This window comes from Mustela putorius, unplaced genomic scaffold (assembly GCF_011764305.1).
Source record: "Mustela putorius furo isolate JIRA1106 unplaced genomic scaffold, ASM1176430v1.1 tig00003869_pilon_pilon_pilon, whole genome shotgun sequence".
NCBI classification, from domain to species: domain Eukaryota; kingdom Metazoa; phylum Chordata; class Mammalia; order Carnivora; family Mustelidae; genus Mustela; species Mustela putorius.
This window is the reverse complement of record NW_025422021.1, coordinates 30973219-30994568: the sequence shown is the minus strand read 5'-3', so window position 1 is coordinate 30994568 and position 21350 is coordinate 30973219. Positions and strand designations below refer to the sequence as shown.

Below are 21350 nucleotides of genomic sequence, written 5' to 3'. Positions count from 1 at the left end.
CGGGCGGGCTACACCCCCAGCAACAGCATGCACCAGGGTGGGATTCTTCCTTAAAATTTCATTATTCTCATTAGTAGCAGTAAGGACACTCAGCACATTGTTAAGTATACAACACATTAACGTTAGCTATGAAATAGGACTTCATCTGGCGTGACTGACACTTCATGCCCTCCCACAAACACCCCACTTGTCCCCCAGCACAAATACGTGATTTTTGGGTTCTCTCCGTGTGCTACAGACAAGCGTCACTCACCCCTCAACACACAGAGTGACAATCTCGGGAGGAAGGACACATGGACCACAAGCAAAAGCTACAAAGACATGTGGTGGGTGCTTCCATGAGTGTGGTTTGGTTGTGAAATGGGAGACGGCCCTATAGAAAGACTGAGCATGACACCTTTGGTTCACACAGAAGGAAAGTGTCCTGCCCAGAGTTCATGCCACATTGAGGGGCAGAGTTGAGAGTGGAAGCCACGTCTCCAAACCCCTGCCTCTGATCTCTAGCGGTTTCTCGGAGGGCAGCCCCCGGCATCAGCCACTTGAGCCCCAGCATGCATGGGGTTCTCGTCCATAGGCATGTAAAGTGATTCCCCTGGAAATGGGCTTTGTTCCAGCAAGCCAAGTGCAACAGTCCCCACTCTGGAAGGGAACAGTGACAACTGCTGTCTGTCCAGACCAGAGAAGCCTACACAACGTCTGATGACAGAGATGAACATAAGGAAGCTTCCGGTTAAGTTTCAATGAGATGAGTAAAATTTATGACTGTATTCACAATTTGGACACCAATCATACCAATCAACATAGTGTCTTCACGGACATGGTCATTTTGATTAGAGACAATTTTATGTTTACAAGTGAATACCCTTGAATCAGAGGCTATAGTTAATGGTAGGTTAACTGTGCCCCATTAATTAACTTACAACTAGTAAACAAATACACATTTACATGCACATATATGCAAACAAAAACGTACCCTCATACCGATCTACACAACCATGCATGCACAGATACACACGTGTGCACACCCAGACACTCACACGTATGTACATAAACACACACACGCACACATACATGCCAAGGTCCAGCTGAGAAGAGAAACTGCGATGAACGTGAAAATTTCATGGAAGCTTATTAATAGGCAGCAAGGGATTCACCACAAAGATCTGAAGAGAACCTGAGTCCAGATAGAGAAGCCCTTCCTCCCGCAGGCCCTCAGGTACCCCTGTCGCCCAGTAGAGCTCGTCTGTGAATGGCCAGACACATTGGACCTGGGGCTGGTCACTGGCACCGTTTGTAGACACTGGCATATGATGATATTTTTCTATAAAATTGTGAATCCCTACTTACATATAATAGCACTTACATATATAAATTTACAGAGGGACTACTTGGAATAGACTTTTTTAGAAAGTATAGGACCCTATAATTACCAAATCAATTGCCCCAGAATTAACAACTCAGAGAAAGCAGCTTTCAACAAGTAACTCTTGTTACATCTTAACAGTCTGCCTGCCGTGAAGATTTCAGAAACAAATTTTTACCATGCATTACAATAGGCGGGTATATAATCTTGCAACACAGAAAGAGGGAGAAAGGGGACAGTCTGAGCAGAACCATGATGCCTGAAATTTATAGATAGGTGCCTGGGAAACTTAATATCAGAAATCCAATAGCTTCTAGGAATTTATAGCTCTGAGTAAGAAATGTCAACTTAACGCAAACTGGCATTAGATATCAAGTCCTCACCAGGAAACAACTGGTGAGCAAGTATGGGAACAGTATATATGAATATCCCCTTTCCAGGTAGTTCTCCATTGTTTCCAGGGAGCTAGGAATAGTCTGGGACACCTAACCTTCTCCTAAAAACTCACAGGAACAACTGTCTCCTCTCCACCCTCTTCCCAGCCTCTTTATCTCCAGGATGCCTTTCTATTTTGCTTGTCACTCTCCCATACCAACAAAATAATAACTGGACAAGATCAACACATAAGCAAACATGAAAGAGACCAAAATAAACATTGTGAAACAAGGTTGCTAGAATCTCAACCTTTCCTGATTACCTCACTTAGCTGGACAGCAGGACTGCTCTTATCCACTAAGCACAAGACCATCCCATACACAGTGGGTGCCTCAGAGGCTCTTTTGGACTGAACGCACAGCCTTCCCTCATCAGCCCTGTAATGATCCTTGCATACAACTTAGCAATGGTTTCTTGCTGAGAGACGAGGGCTCAAATCAGATGCACAGGCCTCGAAGCCTAACCTGATCGCTTCATTGCCTAAGTTTTGCAACTGGTGTGGAAACTGTATGAATATAAGTAAGTTTTAGTCATTAAACATACTTCTCTCATCAGTCCAGGACAGCATCTGGGCTCCCCCATGTATCTTAATATAGATCTTACTCCATAAAATCCAAAATCTGGAGGCTAGATCCCAGCTCACAGAAAGAAGTACATGTGAGCCATCACATCGGCAGCCCCGGGACCCCAGCCCAAGCCCATGATCTCCCCAGCATGGCTCCAGCCTGCTCACTTGTCGGAAGATGTAACTCGCCAGGGGCTCATCAAGGTTGGGATGGAGGTCAATGAAGGCAAAGAGGTCCAGACCAGAGCCGTGCTTCTCCATCACCAGCTGAAAGAACCCTTGGTTTTCAAATACATCCAAAACCTGGAAAAAGACAAAGTCAAGTCTGGGCCTGCTGAGGTGCCCTCAGGACAACATATTTAACAATAGTTCATGGGAGTCACGTCAGGGTACCACTAAATGACAAACGGCACCCCACCTTGATGATATTGGCATGGTCCACCCTGGACAGAATCGCAATCTCCAAAGTAACTTTCCCAAGTTTGGGATCCTCGATCCAACAATCCTCCAAAACCTTCTCCTTCTTAATAAACTTCACCACCACCTATGAGGAAGATAGGGGAAAAGTGGCTGCCAGCGTGTCTCTGGCACTCCATTGAGTATGGCGCCTGCCGCCAGCTCCGCAGACACAAACCTTGAGTGGGCCTCCCCCTGAATCCCAGGGAAGGGAGAGAAGAAACCCAGCCCGCCCCCACACACAGCACAAGGAATGGAAGGGTGAGGCTGAGGAGACGGAAGCGCATGGTGGAGTGGCCATGAACTGGGCCAGAGACCTAGGGGCAGATCCCCCTCAGAAACCCCATCACCCCCAGGTCACAACTGAGAGGTAGAGCCCTGATAGAGGAAATGAAAGAGGAGGTCGGAGAACTGGAAAACAGAAACTGAGGCTATCAACCGCATCGTCTGGGAGCTGAGGGGAGCCCAACAAAACCAACAGACAAAGCAACACAAGCAAACGCATCACAGGACACAGGAATGTCACAGTGCTGAAAGGCCGCATATCAGGGAGACGAGCACCATAAGCCACTCAGCAGAGCACTGGTTGTTGGGGAAGAATGGCCATGGGGCCTGGGGGCACACAGTAAGCAGGAACTGCAGGTCAGGCCCGCCCCACGCTTCCGCTGGAGACCCCATAAGATGACCCACGAGTCCAGCCCGATGAGCTCACCATCCACGGTGTGGACAGCCAACACGTGTGTGCTGAGCTCGGGTGAGCAGGGACGAGGGGCCCGGCGGAGGGGCAGCCAGGCAGCGGGAGGGGGCACGCAGAGGCGGGAGAGGCAGAGATGGGCATCCGCAGCGCCCAGTCAGGCCTCACGGTGACCACGCAACAAAGGGGATGGCTCAGCGCCAGCCATCAGTGCTGACAAGCGGTCAAATCCTGAAGATGGTGCCAAGAGAGGGCTCCCTGATTCCAAAGGCCAAGGAGGCACGTGAGAGAAGGCAAGAGGACGAGGGAAGCAAGGCCAACGTCCTGGCACCCGGGAGCGTGGACAGGTGGGGGGTGCGGAGGCCAAGGCTGGAGGCAGAGAGGCCTGCTGCCCACCCCACTGCGGGGTTCAAGGAGGGGCGAAGGAAGGCTGCTGCTGGGAGCCTCAGAACACAACTACAGGAGGCTTTGGGGACAAAGTACAGAGCTAGAAAGAAGGAAAAGGATTAACAGAACAAAAGAATAAATCCTCTTGAGGTAAAGAAAGTTTTAAACATTCAGATCAAAGTATTACCAAGTGCCAAGCATGAATAAAGAACACACACACACATAGAAATACATCCTAAGGAAATTTCTGAACTCCAAAGATTAAAAGAAAAAAACTCAGAAAGAAAAAACACCAGGTTGCTCTTCACAAGCATGCTAGAGGCCACAGAGCAGAGGTCACGTTCTCAGAGAGAAACCGTGTGGATCGCCACAAACACATGAGGGAAACAAACCAGTCAGAATACGTGTGAGGACATGACATGTGACACCCACATGTTATTAGTAACCAATATTCCAGCAAACGAAAACTAGACACAAGAGGGGCACCTGGGTGGCTCAGTGGGTTAAAGCCTCTGCCTTCGGCTCAGGTCGTGATCCCAGGGTCCTGGGATCAAGCCCCGCATCGGGCTCTCTGCTCAGCCAGAGAGCCTGCTTCCTCCTCTCTCTCTCTGCCTGCCTCTCTGCCTACTTGTAATCTCTGTCTGTCAAATAAATAAATAAAATCTTTAAAAAAAAAAAGAAAACTAGACACAAGAAAGGCAAGAAATCAGATACGGAAATAATGCAGGTTTCAGAAACTCACCAAAAACCACAGAACACGCTGAGAGAAATATAAAGATCTACACACTTGGGAGAGACACTCAGGTCGTGGGTCACCACAACTGCTTTGTGAGGATAGCAGTGCCACCAACTGCCCCACGGACTGAGGGTCCAGAACTGTGCTCTGTCCCCCAGTGGTGGGCCTCACCCTTACGGGGCCATGTTCTGATGGACGGCTTTCCAGAATCATCTGCGGGCCTCATAGCACTGAAGCTGGCATCTCTGGGCTCTGAGATGCAAAAAGACTCGTGTGTTTCTTTTCAAACCAAGAGAAGAGCTCCTAGGTTTCTTTCTTCTTCCTTGAGGTCTAGAGGTCTACAGAAACCCTATAGCCTTTCAGGTTCCTGACTCAATCAAGAATGGAGCTGCAACAAAAACTTGAGAGTTAAACACCCTATAAACACGTGACAGCAAGAGCAGCATACACCACGGCCTCAGGAAGGCGACCAATGTGGGCTCAGAAGACGTACCCTGGAAGCGCCCTGTTACTTAGTAACAGTCCAACAACCATGTTCAACCCAATACGCTGGAAATATAGCCAAATTAACTCAAGGAAAGCATAAGAAAACAAAACACATATTTGATGAAGAAAGCAGACAATTCTTTAACAAGTCTAGCAAAGATGAGAGAGCATGGACACAAGAATCAGACCAGCCAGGGGCACCTAGGTGGCTCAGTGGTTTAAGTCTCTGCCTTCAGCTCGGGTCATGATCTCAGGGTCCTGGGATCGAGACCCTCATCAGACTCTCTGCTCAACAGGGAGCCTGCTTCCCCATCTCTCTCTGCCTGTCACTCTGCCTACTTGTGATCTGTCAAATAAATAAAAAAATTTAAAAAAAAAGAATCAGACCAACCAAGGGAACAGAAGCAGCCGCAGATATATCATTGTACGTGCTAATGTGCAAAAAGGCTTCCAACTCTACCAGCCTCTTGCAACTTTGATATAAAAAAAAAGAAGAAGAAGAAAGAAAACTGATGCACGAAATATAAATTTTAAAAAATCCCAAGTAAAAATATTAGCAAACCAAAAGAATTATTATAACCAAGGATTAAAAGAATATTATAACCAAGGATTGGTTCTATGGGTATAAGTTGATTAGTGTTATTCATTATATTAATAAAGAAAATGAGAGTATGATCATTTCAACAGAGGCTGAAAAGACATCTGATAGAACTCAATACTCATTCTTCAAGAAAAATTTCAGTGAGCTGAAAATAAAATGAAATATCCCCAGCAGAAGATCTCCATCAAGAACAGAACAGGGGTGCCTGGTTGGCTCAGTCAGTTAAGAATCTGCCTTCAGCTCAGGTCATGATCCCAGGGTCCCAGGATCAAGCCCTGCATCGTTCCTCTGCATGCGTTCTCTCTCTCTCATCTCTCTCAAATAAATAAATAAAATCTTTAGAAAGGAGCCACAGGCAGCGACGATGACCGGGCAGAAGAGCCGACAGCTCACCTGCTCCTGAAAACGGCCCTGTGGGTCCCAGAGGCCGGGGGGCTACAGACTACATAGAAGGAAAGACAGAGCTGGCCCCCCTGCAGGAGACTAGCCACTCACCTAGAACATCGAAGGACCCACGGGAAACATGTCAGAACCAGGCAGACGGGTGCAGGAAGGAAAAGCGTTAACACGGACACTCAGCGGGTAAAGGCCAGCGGTAAGTGATCAGACCCCATGCGGTCAAAGGACCCCACGCACGCATGGCACCCCGAACTCAGCAGGCAGCACAGGAACAGTTGGGTAGTGTCACAGTATTTACAGGGACAAGCAAGAGTGCCACCACATTAACTCCCTCAAATCTCAAAACGCTCAATTACAAGTGCAATCCCAACAGGACTTGAGAGGAGGGCAGCTAGGTCTCCGCCTGAAAATCTACCCCCAACATCAGCCTCTGAGTGAAAGGACACAGTGTGAAAGGACACAGTGAAAGGACACTTCAGCATGCATCTGAAGTGGTGAGCAGGACGGCTGGGCATGATTATGTGCGCTGGCGGAAGGGCCCTCCAAGGCCAGAGCCCCACCTGGGCTGGCCCGTGTGCTGGGTGCTCCACAGAGGACTCCTGTCACAGCAATCCAAGAGTTTGGACACAGAGGCACTGAGGCCATGGCTGCATCTGAGCAGGGTCCCCACTACTGAATGCGGCCCAAGAGCCCGAGTACCTCCTTGTTGGCTTCCTTGTCCACTGCAGTCCAGACGAAGCCAAAGGCACCACTGCCCAGCGGGCTCAGCGTGCTGTACTTGTGGGAGTATGCACCCTCACAGGCCGCCAGTCCCTCCAGCTCCATAGCCTTCGGAGGCTCCTCAAACCAGGGCTTGCTTCTGAGCATCTGTAGATGAAATGGGATGCCTGAGGGGCCACATGTGACCAGAGGAAAACAGGGAAGAGCAAGCAGAGCCATGTCACCAGTCCCCTATTCCCGCACCCTGCTCCTCCTGTGTCCTAGGGGGGCTGGCCTGAGAAGTGCTCTCCTAGTCCACCCAAACTGGCGCACACACCAAGACCCCACCCAGCACACAGGGCAAACTGAGGTTTCAAATCTCACGTATGGCTTCAGACTCACCCGGAACACCAGCAAGCACAGGGAAAAAGCCCTAGAAGGATCCTCCTCCCATCCCAGAGGAAGCAGAGGAAAGAAAGACAAAAAGGCCAGGCAGGACCCCTTCCCACACCATGCAGTAGGTACGAGGCAGGAGCTGAGCACAGACTCCTACCTCCCCTACGCTGGGTCCAGAAAGCTCGCACATGGAGTGGCTGGAGCTGGGCAGGCTGGCCAGGAGCAGGCGCGTGCGCGTGGCTGAGTCCCAGTGGCTGTGCAGCAGGTCTTTCACGAGCCAGCAGCAGAACAGGGTCGAGGAGCCCTGGAGCTCCACCCGCTTCACCTCAAACTGCACACCTGGAGGGCAGGGGAGGTCAGCACAGCAGCGGCAGCCCGGCCCGGCCAAGGATGCACAGTCCCCCACAGCACCCACACAGGGTGGGGCGGGGACACCCACACTTGGACTAGGGAAAAGCCTGGAAACCCGCATTGGACACCACCCCCTACCCTGCACCACGTCTGCCTTCTGCTGCCAGGTCTGTGGACGGCCTTGACCATGGCCACACATGAACATTCATACGAGGCCATTTCCTGCACATGCATGGGTATTTTCACAGCCTCCAACATATACACCAGAACAAACATGGGGTTATCTTTAGGGGGCATTTACAGGGGATTTTATGTTCTTTTTGGTGTCATTTTCTAGTCTTTGTACAAATAACATATAATATTTGCATAACTTTTTAAAGTTTAGGGGGAAAGCCTGAAGTCAGCAGTAAGGACACAACTTGGCTAACGTGACACGGATCTGCTAAGAAGTTAGGGAAATATGGAGAAAAATACAGCAAAGATAATCAATCAGCTCCAAGAGGCAAGTAAAGGGACATGATCCTGACGCCCCTCCTGGAGCAGAATGCACCTGGCAGCAGCAGCTTGAAGCCCAGTAGCACACGAGGGGCCACCCTGGTTGACCATGGTACACACAGTGGCTTGCAAGGAGGGACAAAGAAGCAGCTGGGACCGCAGGCTGTGCCCTTCCCATGCACTTATAACTCTAATCCCTAATTTTTCAAGAGATGACCTATCACTACAAAACCCTCACACTACAGCTGAAACTATTGGTGGGGGGGTTGTAGCGGCATCAGAGCACAGGACAAGGAAGGCCCCGCCCCGGCCATGCCATGCTTCCGTGGCAGCTTCCCCTGGGGTTTCCAGGGCAAGCCCCCCAGCACATACTCAGCTGAGCTCCGTCCCGGTGGTGGCAGCTGCCGGCATAGGTCCCCTCCTGGATCTCCTGGCGCACGCAGGTGGCCCCAGATGTTGCTGGGCTGTCCGTTCTCACAGGCGTTGAGGTGACCTGGAAGCTCAGCCTGGGCTCCTCTGCTGGACACACATCTACGGGGCCAGCCCCCAGCGTGGGAAGGATACAGGTATGGCTCTCTCTGCCGCTGACTGCATAGTGTTCCGAGGACACCAGACACATCTCAGAGGGCTCTACCGGATCCGGCACCAGATGGCTCTCGTGAAACTGCCGAGCCTCCCCAAGATGGAAGTAAGTGCCGGTCAGGAGCAACAGTTCTCGGTCATCCAGAACATCAGATCCCCGCCGGTGCAGACCACTCAGGTCTGCATCAGAGCCCACCGGCAAAGGAGACGGCGTCCCCACAATCTCCATCGTGGTGCAGGAACAATTGGAGGAAGTTCGATCTGTCCATTCATCGAGAAAGAGCTCCTTGAGGTTCCAGGAGAAAGAATTCCCATCAGCCTCCTGGGCCTGTACTGTGTCTAGGACACCAGGGAGGTCCGTGGCCAGAGCATAGCAGGCTGAAGAGCTGCCCCCTCGGCTAGACAAGCCTCTGCTTCCCAGGTCACACAAGGACACAGAAGCAGAGCATCGGGGGTGATCTGCTGGGGCCAGCTCGGTGTAGGAGACACCCAGTGGTCCCACAAGGCTCAACTTGGACAGCTGCTCCTTAATCAAGCAAGTCTGTAGCTCCTCTCGGTCATTCTCCACAGCCACCCACAGCTCATCTAGGGCAGGTGTGGAGAACGGGAGTTGCGCTGTCCCAGGGGGGCTTCCTGACTGCGTGCTCTGCTCACCCCCATATCCAGGGCAGGGCAGCAGGAGGCCCTCCCCTGCCAGCTTGCCTGCGGCATAGGGCTTGGACATGAGGGAATCAACCCAACAGTTTGAATGATGGGCACTGCTCGAATTTGTCCACTCTGGCTGTGCCTCCCGATACGGCCTACTCATTTTAGCTTGCCCGCTCCTGCCCTCAGATGCTTCACGGGAAGCAGACATCCATGTGTCAACTGGGTCAGACCCACTTCTTTCCACAAGATCCTGTCTCAGGCTCTCTGGGGCTGCAGAATCCTCTTTCTCCAAGAGAGGATTTGGCTGGTCTTTGGGTGATGACTGTTGAGTAAGGGCCGATGGGCTTCCTTCTGGGATGGCTCGCTGGTCCTCAGATGAGGACCATTCCTGGCCTGGTGGGATTCCTTCTGGGATGTCTCGCTGGTCCTCAGGTGAGGACCTTTCCTGGGCTGGTAGGCTTCCTTCTGGGATATCTCGCTGGTCCTTGGGTGAAGACCATTCCTGGGCTGGTGGGCTTCCTTCTGGGATATCTCGCTGGTCCTCAGGTGAGGACCATTCCTGGGCTGGTGGGCCTCCTTCTAGGATGCTTTCCACTCTGAGAATTATAACATGGATGACGTAGTTACTTAGGGGCCACGGAAGAATCAAGAGGAGAGATCACATGGATTGCCCTGTATTAGAGACCAGCACAAAGCATTTAACACCATAAACTAAGACCAACTCACAGATAAGTCACCATTTGGTGATGATTTGGCCCAGATGCTGAGCACTGAGCACCCAGGACCATGTGCTCAGGGCTTTGCTCAGCATTCTCATTTCGTGGTGCATGGGGCTCCTGACAGCTGTGCAGCTGGCCTTGGCCCACCCACAGGGGGTCTGGGGGTGCGGGCAGAAAGGAAAGAGATTGTGCATTCTTTGCACCATGCAATGGTGACATGTGACTGGCTACAAATGCCATCAGAGTCACAGCCGACAGGAAACAGAGTCTGGCACAAGAAGGAGGGGGCTGCAAGGGCAAGGCCTCATGCAGGGCAAGGGCTGACTGGTTCCTAAGAGCTGGGACACAAGCTCACAAGCATGCTTAGCAGGGAGGCCACTGAGGGAGAGGCCACCTCAGAGCCAAAGGGCAATCACAGAGCCCAGGGTGCTAGGTGGAGGCCCCCCCCCTTGCAGCAGGCCTGGCCATGGTTGCCCCACATGACAGATCCACTGAGCTCCTGCCTGGGGTCAGCCCCAGGCCCAATGCCAGCACCAAGACCCACAGAATATGGCCATGCCCAGCCTCACCAGAGGCAGAAGTGCTGGTGACCAGAGGTTTGTAAAGAGGCACAGGGGAGAAGGACCCAACACACAGTCAAGTTCCACAGAGGAGGGAGCTATGAGCCAGGCACTGAGGGGCAACAGCAGTTTTCTGGGAAAACTGAGAGGTGGGACAAGGGCATGCAGAGGTCAGGCAAAAATCATCTATGTCTCTTGCTATATCTCTGTATCTCTATCCATTCGTCCCACGCCACCCCAGGAAATGACCAGCCATATGCCAGTCCCCAGGGAACAGCACATCTTTTGTAAGGTCAGAAGATGAGGCAGAAAGGTTTCACTCCCCTCTCTAAGCAATGCAGCCCATCCCTCTGCAGTGGGCACACAGAGTCGGGCCCAGGGAGTACAGAGAAGCCCCCTGATGTGGGCACATGGGGGTTAGGCCCCAGGGCAGTGTGGAGAAGCCCTCCGAGGTGGGCACGTGGGGTCAGACCCTGGGCAGTGCAGAAAAGCCCCAAGGTGGGCACGCGGGGTCAGGCCCCAGAGCAGTTCGGACTGCCCCTCCGAGGTGGGCATGTGGCATCAGGACCCAGGGTGGGCAGGCTGACCCTCTGAGATGGGTGTGTGGGGTCAGGCAGGCCATAGGTGACACTGCCCCCACATCCCATCCCTACACCTCCCCAGAGCCGGGAGCATCACTAAATTCTGGCCAGGGTAAAGACTAGAAGCAATAAGTAGGTTTCTGGGAGAGACTTTAAGTACAGGGGAGGCTCCTCTCCTCCTCCCTCTTCCACTCTACTCAACTGCCTAAGCAGAGGTGCCATGAGGACCTGAGACCCCCTTGAGCTTGTCTGAGAGGCGATTCACTCAAGGTCACAACACCTGACCTACAGTCTAACAATCTTGACTTCATTACCAACTGGCTACAAGCAGTAAGGCTGAACTCCCAGGTCTCCTGGGAGAACTGGGGAAGAATCAGGAGCTAGCACTACCCCAGTCCCCTGGACATAAGACACCACTTACATCATGCTTCTGACCTGCCTTCCCACCTGCCAGTCTCACTGGTTTACTGTGCCAGCTCATTTTCTGCTAAAGAATTATGTCTTAGGGATGAGCCTTCAAGTCTTTTGCAATGTTTGCTGCGTGAGTGATGAATGAGTACGCAAGGGAATAAGTGAGTGAATAACAGAATGAATGAGTTAGTAGGTAAATGAGCTAGCAGTGAGTGAGTGAATGAGGGAGTGAGTGAGGGAGTGAGCACATCAGTGAGTGAATGAATGAGGGAGTAAAGGAATAAGTGAATGAGTATATGAGTATGTGAGTGAACATGTGAATATGACTGAATGAGGAAGTGAATGAGCATGAGCATGTACATGTGGATGGTGAAGGAATAGAGTGAATGAACAGGTGGGAGTGAATAAATGAATAAGCAAGTGAATAAGGGAGTAAATGAATGAGGTAGTGAATGAACATGTGCATAAGTGAATGCGTGAAATGGGGACTGAATGAATGAATGAGCTTTACGTGAATGAATGAGAGAGTGAGTGAATTAGGGATTGACTGAGAGAATGGGGGAGTGAATGAGTGTGTGCGTGAGTGAGGGAAGGAGGGAAGGCGGGAGGGAATAAGGGAGAAAATGAATGAGTGAATAAATGAATGAGGGAGGGAATAAGGGAGGAAATGAATGAATGACAAATGAGGGAGTGAATGAGGTAATCAGCGACCACATGAGTGACCAGGGAGCCAGCACCAGGGCTTCTGACAGTGACGCGGAGCTGGTGCAGAACTTAATCACACCATGCCCCACCCAAGAGGAATGAGGACTTGGCTCATCTGGTGGGACACGCTGGTGCTGTCTCAGCAGGCACACAGCAGCGTACAGAGCGGCGGTCAGGGCAGAGCACACAGGAGCCCCATCTTGAAGCAGTGAGCACCCTCTGGGCAGGGGAGTGGGACCCCATCCTCTGCAGATGGGCACACAGCACAGAGAGCTTGTCCCATGGGCAAGGGGCAGAAAGCCTGAGGTCTCCAAAGACAGCAGGGAAGCACCATAACACGTGTCAGCAGGCAAATATCCATGCAAACCTGTGAGCCATGTGCTCAACAGGAGGTGATGCGCACACATTCCCAACACGAGTGCACTGCAGTCCCATCTGTGCTGCAGGAGCAAAAGCAGCCACGCAAGAGCGCAAATGGACAATTCAGGGCCAGGGCCACGGTGAGGCAGGGTACTACGGCTGACAGAGGCCCCTGTGGGGAGCCAGGCACCAAACATTGCACTTCTCACTATTACTGCTATACTTAAAAAAAACCCCACATATCCAGGCATTGTAGATTTTTTAAATAATTTCAAGAAAAATGAAAAACAATAATGTGGATAAATCTCACCAACCAAACTATGAGCCAAAGGAGCCAGAAAGAAGGGACTGCCTAGGTCAAGTTCAAGGACAGGTACCTGTGACCTCCATCCTGCCTCAGGGCAGTGAGGGCGCATGTGAAAAGGACTATGGGTGGCAGGTTAGTGTATGCTGGGCCTCAGAGATTAAGAGAGAAAACGAATTGAAAACCACAAAAAACACCGTCTACCACAGGCTATGGTCTCTCACCAGGGAGGAGCAGAAGCCCCTATTTCTGCTCAGCTGCAGTTTCTGCACTTTCTACTCTCCATGGAATACTTTGTGATTCAAAATACACAAAGAGAACAGATACAAATGATTATTAACACGAGAACATTAGGCTTCTATCAGTTCCCTGGAACCTACCTTCACGTCTCCTTGGGCACAGACTAGGACAGTCTCCCAGCGGCCATTGCACACCACACCAGGGAATACAGAAGTGGCACCCAGCAGGTGTCCAAAGGCTGTGAGCATGGCTGCTAGGGGCTCTGTCACTACTCCCCCCCGGCCTTCACCCTCAGCACCCCGTGCCTCCCACAGACAACTTACCCTGGAGTGGGCAGACATGGGAGGGAAGAAGGGAGGTGGCCTCCAGGGTCTGCTTGGGTCCAGGTCCCAGTAAAGTCTTCTTGGCTTCTTCCCACTGGCTCTAGGGTCTCCCCTCCTGGCAAAACGTGCCCTCCAACAGATGCACTGGGAGCTCTTGGATCTAGTGGCTCTAGTGGCAACAGCAGAAGAGACTGTGGCCATCCATAACACATCTGCTGAACACATCTCCCCTCCTCCCCATGACATATGAGCAATGGGGGGCCCCCGACCTGATTTCAGAAACTCCAGCAAGCCCATGTCCACAGTGTGTCCCAGACCAATTGCCTCCCATGACCCTGCAGCATGCCATGGGGGCCAGCAGCCCCTGCTCCCCTTGCCGCCATCACCTGGGCCCTACCTTCAGTGAGCAGAATCCCACCAACACCTCAGCTTGAGCAGTCCCTTCATCTGCCACGAGCTCTAAGTAAACATCAATGTCCCCACCATGAATCCCACAGTCTTGGCCTACCTGCTGCTACTCTCCCCAGAGCCTCTGGGGCCTAGCCCTCTGGTCTCCCTGCCACACCCGGAAGTTCTCGCTATCCCCGGAATGCCTCTCCTGACTCCTCTGGTTTTTCTCTAAAAGCCACCTTCCCAAGGGGCCCCTTCAGTCCCCTGGGCCCTGAGACGGCACGTCCTCCCACTGTACTCTTCCTCCTGAACACTGGTCACCTCTACTTCCAGGCTATCCCTGTGTGTCCCAGGGTCCTGGGATTGAGCCCCACAGCGGGCTCCCTGCTCAGTGGGGAGTCTGCTTGTCTCTCTGCTGCTCCCCCTGCTCGTGCTCTCTTTCTCTCAAATAAAATCTTTGGAAAAAATTAATTTAACTCAATTTAATAAAACAGAACATTGCTATCTAACCTCTAAAGCCTCAAAAGCAACCCGTGGAGCATGGACAACACCCCTCCCAGCCTGGGGTGTGGGGACCTGACTGAAACCTGACTGAGCACAGTCCAGAGACAGATAAGACTTCGTGTGGCCCCTCTTTCCCCTCAGGGACTATATCACGCCCATGTGTGTTCATTCAAACAGCAAGTCCATCCTGTGGTGACGGCAGGTAAGCAATGTGTTCCAAGGGTGCTCTGAGCCTGCCCCATTCAGTGGCATCCCAATATCGCCACCCTCTGACAGGGCCACGGGAGAGCGCCCTGGGGACTCCGGATTGCCTGATGCTCTCCAGGAGCTGTTTCATTTCCTGCTTCCCCTCCCTCCCACTGAGACCACACACACACCCCACACCACCGCCCCCCCCCCCAGCCTGGCTAGGCCTGCTGCAAGGGCAGGGCCCAGGGAGAGGGCACTGGCAGAGGGGGACCCTGCCAGCTAGGAGCACTCCTGAAGCAGAACTGGGGAGCAGCTCCTCTTGGCTCCTTGTTCACAGAAAGGTGAGCACCAACAGGGTTGCAGGAGGTCCCAGTGCCTTCCCAGGAGCACAGGCACGGGCTCCATGCATGCCTGGAGTGGTCCATCCTCCCAGGTGCCTCAAAGTCAGAAGGAACCTTCAGGGCGGGAGCCATGTGCCCACCCTGTCCCCTACAATGTTCATGTCATGGAGACTTGAAGCACCATAAAATGCTAAATTAAAAGTACACAGGGCTAATCATAAGGAGCATATCTGGCTAGGACTACTTAAGGGTTGCTTTGATAGGCTATGTAAGGCTACACAGATCTACTCATCAAATACTCTCCACAAGCTTCCTCTGTCCTAGAGCCAGGCACTTGGTGACAGGAAATCCCCCGGGACCCTCTCTGTGCTCGCATACTGGTCCCATCCCCTGGGAACACGGAAAGCCCACGAGTGACAGAGGACTTTCAAACCATGACAGCCTGGCAGCCACTCACTTCCACTCTCCACCCGCCCAGCATGCCCCTGCCCCGAGCCCACCGCTCCCAATCCCTCGGAAGCATGGAGCTGTGTGCACCTGCGTGAGGGAGGCTGGCCTTACCCACGCCTGTGCCAGCCCAGTTCCGGCTCTGCCGGGGGCCCACGCTTGTCTCCCCAGGCCCACTCTGGTCGGCCAGGTCTGGCAATGGGAAGGAAGTGTCACATGCGAGGCCCATGCCATGGTAGAAGCCGGGAATCAGGAAAGTGATATTCTAGAAAACAAAGGATATTGCAGAACCCAGACCATAGGACTGTCCCCCATCTAATCTGGGGAGAGAATACAAACAACTTGAGCAAGTCTCTGGACAAGGTTAGGAAAGACTCCAGGTTGTGTTCCTTTTCCCAGACCCGCAAAGCCCCTCAGACACCCAATATGGAATTCAGGACTTCCCCCCCACCTTTTCCCTCCTTTTTCTTATGAAAAAGACAAAATCCAACAACTTGGAAGCTAGTTATACCCACACCACCATGTCTTCCAAGCAGATGTCTGATTTTTGCCCCACGTTGCCCTGACCCCTGAGAGCCACGTTTGCAAACTCCACCTTATGTGGCTCGCAGGGAGAAACAAGGGCCCAGCATAAGGACAAAAGGACCTTGGGCACATGAAATTGGCCCCTGAAGTCCAGCAGGCACCTTTGCTATGCTGGTCATGGCCTCAGCACGAGAGTCCCAAGTCCAAAACTGCAAGGACACATGCCTTCTCTGAATCCACGTGTGACCCCTACTCTTGGACAGGCGCCTATAGCCGTGTGAACGTGGAACAGTCTAACCTCCGAGGCAGGGTGCCTTCCCCACAAGCACACTCCCTGGAAGGACCCAGCACCCCCAACATTCCTGCAGCAATTACCTGTCAAAAAATCACACTAAATGCGTTTTCATTAACTTCAATCAAACTGAGTTTGTCTTCAGTTAACTAAATCTTAGCCTACTTGCTCCTTAATATTTTTATTAGAAAACAGATAAGAACCCGTTTCTGGAGCTGCAAAAGAGTTTAAATCTTTGGCTGACTGTCACGAGGCCTGAGGTCAGCCCCACTGAGGAAAACAAGAAGGGATTCCCTCCCTTCATTTGCAGAACACTTGGAGAACAAGGTATTCAGGGAAAGGCTACAGGCATCCAAGAGGCAGGCCAGCCAGGGGTGTGGACACGGGGACCGCAGAACGTCAAAATGGATGCACCACTCAGCAACCTCTCCTACCCCCCAGGACCCGCCTGCGATTGAGTAGGGGGTGCGCGTCCCCTTCCCAGGAGCCAGGAGGACCCAGGGAACATGTGCGGAGGGGCAGGCCATGGCTGCCGGAGATGCTCACCAGGCCTTGGAGCTCGACCATCAAGTGACACCAGCCCCAGCAACAGCCCCAGGCTCCCAGCCTAAGAGCAGACACGCCTCGGGAGGACGCCAGCCCCAGCTGACTCTACATGGAGCTGGATGAGCTATCCTGCTCAGCTCAGCCCAGAAGGTCAGTTCGTGACCTAAATACCAGATTGTCATGGCCAAGGCTCCAAGCTTACAGTTGTTTGCAGCAACGGAGTCAGTCTGCTCGGCCCAGTCTCCTAGAGAAACAGGCCTGGCTCTCACTGTGCAGAGACTTCTGCCCCACATACAAGAAATTCAGAGAAAGCTCGAGCCAAGGAAGAAGTTTGTAGACACAGCTTCCTCTGACCCTGACCACATGACAGGCACTCCAGGATGGCTCTGGGGACAGAGGAGGTATAGACAAGCCCCAACCTCCAGGTGCACGGTTGTGACAAACACCCTCATCCAGTAACTTAGTTACTGGACCTCGTTCAGGGCAGGTTTCCAGGCCACAGCCCCTCCCCCTTCAGGGACAGCACAGGGAGACAAGGCTCTGCACACAGTCCCAAGGGTCACTGCATGCTCACTGTGGCATCCAGGGAAATGAGAGCCTTTAGGGAGAATGGCACCCAGCATGGCCCAGGGAAAGCCAGTGGGCCAGACCAGTAGGCACGGTGGTACATGGTCTGTGACAAGCACATGTCCTCACTGTGAAAACAGGCCATCCCCCCGCAGGGGAGCACAGGCCATCCAGGGAGGGCCCACCTTGCCCAGGAGCTCAGTCTTCCCATAACCAAATAGCATCAGAGCAAAGCTGTGGTTGATGCCATAGATGGTCCCGTCAGGCAGGAGGGTGATGAGGCCGCTGATGGTGGAGAAGACCCAGATGGACGCGGAGTAACTCCACTCGGGGACCATGCGACCATCTTCCGCCGTCTCACTGCTGGACTGAGATTTCAGTTTTAAGCTCAGAGGGAAGGTGGTGCCATCCTTGGCTCTCCCGACAGACCTCTGAATCTTGAGATTCTAGAAGAAACAACACCCCTGAGCTGATGGCAGCATCTCTCATGGCCCAGGCTTTGAGTCTGCAGCTTTAGACGTGAACCCATCCACAGGTCACGGGAAGCAAGCCCAGAAAAGCTTATTCCCCACACTGCTCCTCCTTCCACAGTCTCCCTGCATCCCACCTCTGCCCCAGGGAAAGCAGAGCCCTGACCAGGAGCTGTGTCTGCAGCAAGAGCAACGCAGTCTAGCAGCTGTTCCTCATTCCAAAAAGGCCTGAGGGCAGCACATGACAGAACAACCAAGAAATGCACACGGACTGGACTCCTGTCTGTGCCAACCCTGCAGGGAAGGAGGGCTGGCAGGTGTCTCCCATCCTCTGCCTTGGACCCCCAGCAGCGCCAGAGTCCCACCTCCACAGATGGCCCCCACCGCTCACTATCCTCCAGTCTGAGGGCCGACTGCTTCCTGCAGTCACCGACCGTCCCCTGTCTGTGCCTCCTCAGCACCTCTATCCCCACAAAACCACATCCTTGCCCTGTTTCCCTGCCTTAAATACTTGGAATGGACCCAGTTTCAAGTAAATCCTGACCACAGCCTCATCCTAACCAAAAGCTTTGAGAGTGTACTCCCATTTGGGTTTCCCGAGGCATACCAGCCCAGGGCTATGTGTCTACCCCTCACCCAATCCCACCTGCCCCTTTTAGGAGCCACCCTGGAGGACAGGAGATCTGATGGGGCCCATGTTCTGGGAGCTTCTGCTCCCCTTGTGCTGTGCCCAGAAGAGGGTCAGGACACGGAGACATCAGGCTCCCCAAGCCACAGCTGCAGGCAGGCCCCAGAGAGCCCTACAAGGGATGAGGGTTGCAGTGCCAGTCTCCACTTGCTGCTGGGGTGTTGAGAGCTCCCATTTGAGGTTATCATAAATGTGCTGCTGAGAACAAGCTCACATGTGCCTTCTGGCACACACTTCTCTCCGATGCGTGCAGAGGGCACTCTGAGTTTCGCCCAGTTTGCACGGGGCAGACAATGCCATACAGGCTCCCAAGATGGCTGTGCCAATGGACACCCCCACCAGCTTGGGGACAGAAGAAGGGCACAGACAATAAGGACTGAGGATGGGGTGAGGGTTCCCACTGGGCTGGAAGCTCAAAAAAAGCAGAGAACTGGCTCCCGGGGTTCAAGATCTCAGCCTGTGGCTGGCCCAAGAACCAGGAAGCAGACAACTGGCTCCCAGCGCTTAGCTCTCAGCCTCTGGAAGGCCAGAGAACCAGCTCCCAGGGCTCAGCTCTCGGCCTCTGGAAGGTCAGAGAACAAGGGAGTGTCTATGGACATCCTGAAAGCACCTCCAATTCCTTGCAGCAACAGAGGTGACTTTAGGCAAAAATCAAGCGTCCAGTTAGACGCTGCAGATCACTGGGGTGTGACATCAGCGGAATTTACCTCAGTGAAGGTCATTTGTGTGAAGGGCAAACACTAGTAGGAAATGGGACACCTGGGAACTGGGAAGATTCAGTGAGTAACAGAACTTATCCCCAACGACCCCAAACCTCCACTGTCCCCAGAGCTGCCACCCCCCATCTGCCTGTCACCCTGCCCTCAGCCAGTTCTCCCTGCTTTTCAAGAACCCCAGACTTCCCAGTAAAGACAGACCACAGGAGGAGAACCCAGCTCCAGGCTCCAGCAGGAGGACCAAGGAGACAGGGTGCCCAGTTGGAGAGCAGCACAGGCTGTGACCCTCGGTCAAGGCCCCAGAGCCCAGAGAGCAGCCCTCGGACCTGATGCCACTGTGTGTATACGCAGGATGCTCCTGCTGTCAGAATTACCAGCCTGTGTCCCCAGGCCACAAATTCTGGCCTAAGAACTCTCAGGTCACTGAATAAACAGACTCCAGGGACCACATGGCCCCAGGTACAGCTGCCAGGTGTGGCAGTCAGGGGTCCGCAAGGGTCCTACCTGGGGGACAGGCTCGCCAGGGGTAGGGAGCTGCACAGAAGGGATCAGGTCTGTGATGGGCTGCCCAAGCACATCCTCCCCAGATGCGTACCCATGCAGGAGAGCGAACGGGCTGTCGCAGGATGTTATGGTGCCCTTGGAGGAAAAACCAGCATTGTTAAGCATTATGGTAAAAACTCCTGGCATTTCACCTTCAAACACCACTGAATGCCATGCCTTAACAGGTTGAAAGCAAAACCGTTAGCGGCCCTCCGACGGCAGAAGGGCCAGAGGCGGGCACAAACTTTCCTCAGGCCCTCCTTCTCCTACCGCTGGAGGCACCCAAATTACCGGCCTCCGGAGGCAAGTCACCATTTTGAAGGTCCCGCACCTGCTACCTCACTGACCTGCTAAGGCACACCTAGGTTCCGGTTCCATCTCACTTTATAGATGAGGAGACCACGGCCAGGGAGAGTGCACCCATGCCCGAGGGCACACAGAGAGGGAGGGCTACCATGGGGGCCCGCCTTCCAGAAGCCCCAGGGGCGCACAGAAGGCCTCGGAGGGGGCTGAGGCCACAAGAGGCAACACCTGGTCAGCTCCATGTGGCAGGGATGTGGAAGGCACACTCACATCGCTCTGGAAAGCAACCCAGGCCGACACCCGCTCCACAGGCTCTAGTACGACCACGCAGCACAGGCTGTGTTCCTGCTTCACCTTCTTCATCCACACGGACACCGGGATCCTCTCCCCACTGCGGCTCACGACGTCCACCTGCGGGAGCACACAGCCTTGCCCCAGGCCTTCCCCAGAGTCCAGGCCTGGAGGTGTCTGCGACCTCTGTGCCCCTGCCTGACACCTGAGCCCAAGGCCACACATGGCTTCTGACATGGACCCTTAATCTCCATGAGGATGCTCTCCCAGAAGACAGGGTTTCCTCACCAGCCTCCTCGCAACAAAGTAGGACAACTGTCTGCATCATTTCTTCACGAAACAGACACCAACACATGGCAGCAGTGTCAGCCTGTGGCCAGTCCCCAGGACAGAGCAGCGGACCACATCTAACGTCCTCCGGGGCCTGGGCTGGGGACTCAGCACCTCACATGCAGTCAACATCCCACGGAATGCATCACACCAGGAGGACCCAAGTCCCAGGGAGACCTTTCCAGCCATGCCAGCCCCGCCAACAAACACCAAACCAACCAAACCGGAGAGTCAGGGGTGCAGATGGAAGATCATCGCGACCCTGCGGCCTCCCACAGGTTTGCAAACCGCTGAGCCTCCTCCCTTGTCAGGCGGGACCGCCCCCTCACAAGGCCCACAGCTACCCACTTCCACTCCTGTGATGCTCCACCCGCCACCCCAGCTGCTCCTCACCCCAGCACCGCCCCTGGGGAAGACCCACTCACCACTGTACCGAACACAACAGCGGCTCGGCCATCGGCCCCCATGTGCTCTTCGCTGAGGGCCTTTACCACATCGGAATCCGGCCTCAGGAAGAACTGCGTGAGCTTCTGGCCGATCAGGTCATGGCTGCTGTGCCCCAGGAGCTGACAAGCCTTGTCGTTGGCAACCAGGATCTGGAATCACAGAGAGGAGAAGACACGCGCATCAGCAGCAGTGCCACAAGCCCAAACCTGGAGACCCATCTGCCCCCAGCGTCCTGCAGTGGTCAGGCTCGCGGCTGCAACACCCC

The 21350-nt window shown here is 53.5% G+C and overlaps 1 protein-coding gene across 7 annotated transcripts in view; it reads right to left on the bottom strand.

Annotated features, from left to right (window-relative positions):
• PASK (PAS domain containing serine/threonine kinase) overlaps positions 1–21350 on the bottom strand; it is a 37294-nt gene that overhangs the window by 4716 nt on the left and 11228 nt on the right. For 6 of the 7 annotated variants that reach the window (XM_013051881.2, XM_004743778.3, XM_004743776.3 and 3 more), the window contains exons 4-14: positions 21064–21234; positions 20288–20428; positions 19676–19810; positions 17483–17743; positions 15482–15632; positions 13497–13665; positions 8436–9889; positions 7375–7556; positions 6822–6989; positions 2782–2907; positions 2532–2666 (exon numbers count right to left, since the gene is read on the bottom strand). In XM_013051881.2, the coding sequence (XP_012907335.1) occupies positions 2532–2666; positions 2782–2907; positions 6822–6989; positions 7375–7556; positions 8436–9889; positions 13497–13665; positions 15482–15632; positions 17483–17743; positions 19676–19810; positions 20288–20428; positions 21064–21234 (3093 nt within the window). Of the gene's footprint in view, positions 1–2531; positions 2667–2781; positions 2908–6821; positions 6990–7374; positions 7557–8435; positions 9890–13496; positions 13666–15481; positions 15633–17482; positions 17744–19675; positions 19811–20287; positions 20429–21063; positions 21235–21350 lie in introns of those variants that run through there. The other variant, XM_013051884.2, reaches the window with a different exon arrangement.